The following is an 8,086-nucleotide window of genomic DNA, read 5'->3' as shown; positions in this document are numbered from 1 at the left end:
TTGTTAGATATGTTATGTTTTTCATCTTTTACCATACAACAGTCTATATTCATATTTAAATTTGGCACAATGTCATTAATAGATCTAATAATATGTTCAGATTGAATTAATATCCAAGTTCCATAACCTTTACACTTGCTCTAAAATGTCAGTTTACCGATTCCTCATATAATTATGTCTGACGGTGTTTGCTCGTTACATAATATTGTGAATCCCTCGTCCTTAGAGAAAATGAATGGCTTTTTGAAGCACCTAATTTGTGTCCAGACACTTTCATTCAATATTATGTACTTTTGAATTCAATCAGCAGGAATTTTAATTATTGGTTGCAGCATTCTAGCTTCACAAACTTCATGATCATAGGTGGAAAGTAAGACAAAGGTCTCTTTACATATACTATGATCAGGTTCAATCTTTTTACAAACCAACTGTTCATTGCTTAATTTTACATACTGTCTTTTAGCATCGTCCATTAATAAAAATTCCTTCTCTGGTGCTATATACGTAAACAACCGTGTATTTCTATCAACCTCGACTGGTAATGGCCAGAGCTTGTACATGTGAAACACACTTTTATCGACTAATGGAATGTTTAGTACATAACTTAATATATTACCAGCAACTAATACATCTAAAACAATCACCTTCATTAACTGGTGCCCCATGTCTTCAATTAGAGCTACTGGGAATTGCTTATCTTTAATCTCATCTTTAATTAGAATCACACTTAATAAATCCTATACAAGTTGTAAAATATCTTGAACTAATATTCCCTTCTGAACATTGACAATAGCTTTTATCAATAAATCATACTCTTGCTCTAGTTAATTGAATATTGATATTAACTGTATAAGTTGCTCATTTAGTGTCACCGAAATAGCAATTTTTCTTGATTGTCGATCTGTTGAAAAGATAATTACACACTGGATATTGAAATTGAATCAGCGGGTGTTGCAGTATGAGAATTCATTTCTTGCTATTGAGTTTACCATATGGTTGAAACTATGTAATATTGCCTGTTCTTTTGACAACCTAAGTAATTCCTTCTGTTCTCCTTCAAGCAGGTTGATATCGCTTTTAAAATAAGATGTGTCATCTTCATCTAGTGTTCCAAAAAGCACTTTACTTATTTCACCAACAAAGTTTAATATTCCACATTTTCTAATCCTGTGCCTGTGATGTGCTAATTGCTCAATTAGACCTCGTGAGTTTGTTATCTTACGTACATGCCATTGTAGCACCTGTTTTGCAGTATTACAATTGAATATAAGCATGATAAAATGCAAGAGTTTTTGCTGGCAAAACTCATCAGCAAGAGCTGTAAAGGATTCAGTGGACTCTAATCTAGAAGATCTAAAACCAAAATTTAAGTATATAGTGTTACCTGGAGAATTGTAAGCTAAACTGACCATACCTTTCTTATCATAATATAAACCTGGGGATGACTGGAATTTGGTAACCTGTAGATCCGGTTGTGTCCTTACCAATGCAAATCCCGTAATTAGGATTGGTCATCCTATCTTCATGAACGTTGCCATTTTCCTGCAATTTAAAAGAACTCTTTTAATCTATTTGTGTGCACTTTTAGGTACTTGTTCTCTCTTAACCGAATTACTACATTAGGATCAGTTACAAGATATGGGCCTTGCCATTGACTATCTAACTTCTTCGAGCAGCCTCTTCGTACACTTTCATCAAATAGAAGCACCTTGTCTCCTATCTCAAACTTCCATGGAATTTCTGTTTTGTCATAGTACCCCTTATTTTTAACCTTCGTTTGTGTCATTAATTCTCGTGCGCTCTGATGCATATTTCATAATCTTTCTTTCAGTTCAATAACATAATCATCATAATTGTAAATTACATCTGTGGGCATTTTTTGTAATACACCTGGAATGTTGCATACTCTTCCAAAGAACAGCTCATGCGGGGTATAACCTGTGGCACTATGTGGAGTAGTGTTAAATACAAACACTGACAGAGACATTGAGACACTATGTAAATAGAAATCAAACGAATTGGGACACTTGGGTTCCATATGCAAAGTCCAATGTGTTCTCTCTAATGCTCCATTGGCTTGCAGATGGTAACTGGTAGTGTGGATATATTCTATATGTAATAATCTGCACACTCTTCGCATTGTTTCACTCATAAAATTGCTTCCCATATCACTTGGTAATGTTGATGGTATACCATATCTTAGAAACAGTTGCTAGAGAAAATTATTTTGTGTCTTGTTGCTGAATTGGTTCCGCTACTAGAAATTTTGTTAATGCATCTTGGAATGTAAGTATGTGCTTATGGCCTTGATCTGTTAGTGTGAGTGGACCAGCTATGTCAACATCACAACACTCAATTACATGTTATTTCCATAGGCATCTTAGTTTTACTTTGTGTTAACTTATTTCTTTGGCAGCTTTTGCACTTGCAAATGTACTGCTCAATATCTGCTTTCATACCATCCCATGTACAATATGGTTTAATTCTTTCATATGTCCTACCAATTCCTTGATGTCCCCCAATTGGTGAGGGATGGTACTGTTTAAGAATTTTCAATTTCTCTTCTGGAGTTAGTATCAAGTCAGACTTTTTGATTGTTCATGGGCTTTACTTTCATCTATGGCTTCTCCTATCATTTACTACTTGTTCAATTACATTCATCTCTACATTCTGGTTTGTTGTCTCAATGTTTCGTATTTGTGATAGCGCGTCTGCTACCAGATTTCTTTTGCCACTTTTCTATACAATCTGATAGTCATACTCTTCGAGTTTGAGCCTAAATTTTAACAATTGGGATGAAGGATCTGATACACAACTTATCCACAACAGTGGTTTATGATCCGTACAGACAGTAAACTTACGTCCAAACAGGTATGGACGAAAATGTTTCACTGCCCAACATATGGCTAACATTTCCCTTTCGATTGTACTATAATTTTTCTCCACTTTATTCAAAGTTCTCGATGCATATGCAACAGGTAAATCACTTCCTAACTTACCTTATGATAACACTGCTCCAAGCGAGGTCTGACTCGTGTCTGTGGTGGCAATAAAGTCGCTACTAAAATCAGGGTATTGTAAAATAGGAGGCTTCAACAGTTTTTTTTTCAGCTGTTGAAATGCCTCTTCTTGCTCATTTCCCCACTTATAGTAAGACAGCAAAGCCATTGTACGAATTGCTGAAAAAGGAAACTATCTGTAATTGTCCAAAAATTGCTGATAATAGCCACTTAATCCAAGAAATGCTTTCAACTGAGTTGTGTTTGCTGGCCTTGTAAGGCTGAAGCTGTGCAACAGTATCCAAGGGTCTGGCTTCAGTCCACCAGCTGCAAGTGCATGTCCCAGAAATGTAACTTCTTTTCACACATTTTAATTATACCATCTGAGTCTCTCAAAAACCTCTTCTAGCCTGTGATTATGTTCTTCTAATGACGAACCAAAAATTATCACATTGTCCAAATAAATGAATACCTTCTCACCTTGAGATCCCATTAAGACCATATTCATTAACTTTTGAAAAGTATTTGGAGCCGTTTTCAATCCCATGAGCCATCCTTTTATGCTCATAATGGCCATAGGGAGTGCTAAAAGCAGTCTTTCCTTGGTCTTGTTCATCTAATACCACTTGATAATAGCCTTTGGCTAGATCCAGAGTGGAAAAATACTTTGCTTTACCCAATCCGCCTAAAATTTCATCTATCCTTGGTAAGGGAAATACATTATTAACTGTTAATTCATTTAATCGTCTGTAGTCTGCTACTACATGCCATTTTTGCTTTCCACTGGCGTCCATCTTTTTGGGCACTGAACACCAGGCACTTTTACTGGGTACTACAATGTCATCTTGTAACATCTTATCAATTTCGGCCTGCAATACTTTCCCTTGGCTTCTGGAATTAACTTAGCGGAATTTCATGCTTAACAGCTTCTGTATAACTTATCTCCTAGCAATTGGAACACATCATTGTAAGCTAAACATATCTCTATTATAGCTTTCTCCTCTTCACTATTTAAGTGATTTACACGCAGTACTACTTTTAATTTACTCACTCTGGATTTCCTATCTGAAGTACTTTTTGTACTTGTCTTACTGTCGCTTCTTCCACCAGAGGTAGATGATCCTGTATTGTTAGCTGAGGAGCTAACTCAGCTTCCTTTTCATTAGTGTTTAAGACACTTCTTATACACTTCCCTTCCCTTACAGCAACTAATGCATTTGGAACAATTAAACCTGCCTGTAATTCTTGTCTTGGAATGATCACTTCCAATGCATCCAATAAACTTTTTCGTACTTTTATTATCTTTTCTTGTCTAGGGCCTACAATTAATGTACACTTTTGTATCATTGTACATCCTCCATGTCTCATGGTAAGCCTACTATCATAACAGTTTTTTTTTAAATTCTGCAGCTTCAACTGCAGCTAAATCGACCTTCAAATCTGTGTTCTGCAACACCTCTGCATAACTGCGGCTAGACCTTTTGTCAGGCTCTACCTTTACTAACTCAGCTTTTACCAAAACTGAACCATTACAATTTTCATTTCTTGCCTTTACAAAATCTTCTCCTTCTAGGCAGCTATGATTGCACCTTTCCTTTGTGGGACTCATCAACCTCTTACTGACATTTTTCTTATGTCCGGCTCTTACTGCCATAGACTTCTTTCTAACATTTTTCCCATATGTTGCTTTTCTTACCGCGATAGGCTTATGTCTGACAGTGGTAGGAGCCGCGTATGAGGAAAATGTTAAAGTACTTACTCCTTCCTTCGACACATCTTGACCTCGTTTCATGGTTCCAACAATAAACGGATAAACATCTCACGGTGTCTCTATCCCGTTAGCACCCATGATACTCTTCACGTTTCTAGTGGGGCCTCCTAACACTCTCTTAACAACTACTACTCGATGCAACTCTTGTGCCATTTGCAACTTATAGATTATGATACAAGATATGTTATGATTTGTGGGAAACGATTTAATTGCCTTATGCTTTGCAAAAAAAAAAAAATCTCTACCTAAAGATCCATCTAATGGCAGATCCACTTCTGCTCCTATTACTTGGAATTGGTATTGTACAATTCTGTCTTCAATCTGTAACTCAATTTCTAGGGCACCTTCTGGTATAACAACATCTTTACTAATACCTTTAATTCTAATACTCTGAGTAGGATCACACTTTTCTGATGCCCGTACACTGTTCTTTTCCAACGGACTTATTTGTGCCCCACTATCTATCAAAAGCCTCATTGGATTCCGTACGACCTTTTCACATCTTACTGTAATATACTCATTTCTGTTAGTGCAGTCTACCTTCTATACCTTGCCAGAAAGGTCGCAATGCGACTGCCTCATTGCATCTCCTCTTAGTTTCCCTGTGCGCAATATTTCTTTCATATTACGGGCCAATTCCTACAGTTTCAAGTGTAATGACCTTTTTTATTACACTTAAAACACACAATATTTGTCATTGGGTCATAATGGTCCCCATAAACCTTACCTTCTTCCTGCTTTTCTGCAAATCTTTCTTTGTCGCCCTTTTGTTCTTTTCACGGTTTCATCTGTACTGGTACCATGCCTACACTGCATAGCCTCTTATTATCAGAACACTTCTTTGCTATGTGCCCCAGTTTTCCACAATTAAAACACTTTTGAATTTTATGACATGGTGTGGGTTCCTATAGTCATGTCCTAGTTCATGAACCACAGGCAACGTATGATTGGCCAAGTAAGTGGTCTCGATAGTCGGGATACCAGTTACTTAGGAATAAGGCTGGGCATCTCGGACATATTCTGAATCGTGGTCACCTTTGTGCTCATACAGCAAAGACTACCGTGCTCATACAGCAAAGACTAACAGTTGAGGGACTAACCTGTGGATTTGGTAGAGGTAAAACCCAATGGGACTCGGGGCAAGTAAGGCAAGCAACCTGCTTCCCTGGTACTTTAAATATGATGCTGGCAACAATCAGAGCAAAATTTCTCGGACCTTTGGAGGTGATGGAGTCCCACCTCTAACTGACAAACCAGGGACTCCTAAGATACGACTTGGCAAACAAATGGTAATAAAATGGGGAGCTATTAATATCAATGGGGGCTACTCTGGGAAGAAGGTAGAGCTGGCGGAAGCTGCAAGTAAGATGGGGCTGGACGTTTTAGCTGTTAGTGACATTCGGGTAAGGGGTGAGAAAGAAGAGGAAGTAGGAGAATACAAGGTCTACCTGTCAGGAGTCCAAGCAGGAATATCACAATGGGGAGTAGGGCTTTACATCAGGAAAGAAATGGAACCCAGCGTAGTTACAATCCTAATTTTCTTGCTAGACACTGTCAAATCTATCCACATCAGTCGTTCGTTTGCATACCTTATTGCGTCAGTATATTCACATTGTGAAGGGACAGATCAAGATAAGATGGATAGTTTTTATGAGGCACTCAGTGATGTAGTTGTTAGAGTAAAGGACAAGGACAGTGTTCTGCTCATGGGTGATTTTAATGCCAGGATTGGAAATCGAACAGAAGGGTATGAAAAGGTTATGGGTAAATTTGAAGAGGATATGAAGGCCAACAGGAACGGGAAACAACTCTTGGATTTCTGTGCCAGTACGGGCTTAGTAATCACAAACTCCTTTTTTAAACATAAGAACATTCACCGGTATACTTGGGAAGGCAGGGGAACCAGATCTGTCATTGACTATGTAATAACAGATCAGGAATTCAGGAAGGCTGTGAGGGACACACGTGTATTCAGGGGATTCTTTGATGACACTGATCATTATTTAATCTGCAGTGAAATTGGGATTGTGAGGCCAAAAGTGCAGGAGGTCAGGTCCATATGTAGGAGGATAAGAGTGGAGAAAATTCAGGATAAGGAAATCAGGCACAAGTACATAACAGCAATCTCAGAAAGGTACCAGTTAGTTGAATGTAGTCAGTTACAGTCACTGGAAAAGGAATGGACAAGGTACAGGGACACAGTACTAGAAGTGGCTAAAGAATGTAAAAGTAGGATGAAGCACACTACTGTTCCAAGACAAACAGCTTGGTGGAATGACACAGTCAAGGCAGTCTGTAAAAGGAAAAAGAAGGAGTATCAAAAATGGCTACATACTAGATCTCAGGTAGACAGAGAAAGTTATGTTGAAGAAAGAAACAAAGCCAAACAGATAATTGCAGCATCCAAGAACAAATCTTGGGAAGACTTTGGAAACAGGTTGGAGACTATGGGTCAGGCTGCTGGAAAATCATTCTGGAGTGTAATTAGCAATCTTCGAAAGGGAGGTAAGAAGGGAATGACAAGTATTTTGGACAGGTCAGGAAAACTGCTGGTGAATCCTGTGGATGCCTTGGGCAGATGGAGGGAATATTTTGAAGAGTTGCTCAATGTAGGTGGAAATATGATCAGCGATGTTTCAGATTTCGAGGTAGAATGGGAGAGGAATGATGATGGAAATAGGATCACATTTGAGGAAGTGGAGAAAATGGTCAATAGATTGCAGTGCAATAAAGTAGCTGGGGTGGACGAAATTAAGTCGGAACTCGTGGAACCTGTCCCGACTCCCAGGCCATTTCAATTATCCTGTGTAGCCATTTAAGACCCGACGTTCCACTGTATTTGATAAAACTGGACAAAAGCAGTAATCACACACAATCTTTTCTGTTTCCATGCTTAAAGATTGAACAACTACCGAGGTATCTCTTTAATCAGTGTTGTGGGTAAAATCTTCTCAGGTATTGTTGAAAGGAAAGTGCGAGTATTAGTTGAGGACCAATTGGATGAAAGTCAGTGTGGGTTTAGGCCTCTTAGAGGTTGTCAGGACCAGATCTTTAGCTTGTGGCAAACAATGGAGAAGTGATATGAGTGGAACAGGGTTTTGTATCTGTTCTACGGGATTTTGGAATAGAAGGCAGACAATAACTTCCTCCCAGGAACCCAGTCATATGCCTTTTCTAGATCTATAAAGCATAAACTTTTGCAAGCAATTAAAGGTCTTTACATGGATAGTCAGGCAGCAGTTAGAGTTGACGGTAAATTGAGTTCATGGTTCAGAGTAGTTTCAGGGGTAAGACAAGGCTGCAACCTGTCTCCACT

At 38.4% G+C, this 8,086-nt stretch overlaps 1 protein-coding gene across 1 annotated transcript in view; it reads right to left on the bottom strand.

Moving 5' to 3' along the window:
• Positions 1-270: 270 nt before the first annotated feature.
• The window catches only part of LOC126279107 (uncharacterized), a 32,039-nt gene continuing 24,223 nt past the window's right edge, over positions 271-8,086 (bottom strand). The window contains exons 2-3 of the mRNA XM_049979689.1: positions 978-1,542; positions 271-734 (exon numbers count right to left, since the gene is read on the bottom strand). Coding sequence (XP_049835646.1) covers positions 300-734; positions 978-1,412 — 870 coding nt within the window. The 5' untranslated portion in view covers positions 1,413-1,542 and the 3' untranslated portion in view covers positions 271-299. The remainder of the gene's footprint in view (positions 735-977; positions 1,543-8,086) is intronic.

The sequence above is a fragment of the Schistocerca gregaria genome, chromosome 1 (assembly GCF_023897955.1).
Source record: "Schistocerca gregaria isolate iqSchGreg1 chromosome 1, iqSchGreg1.2, whole genome shotgun sequence".
NCBI lineage: Eukaryota > Metazoa > Arthropoda > Insecta > Orthoptera > Acrididae > Schistocerca > Schistocerca gregaria.
Note: the sequence above shows the minus strand (reverse complement) of the source record. Positions and strands in the feature narration are given on the sequence as shown.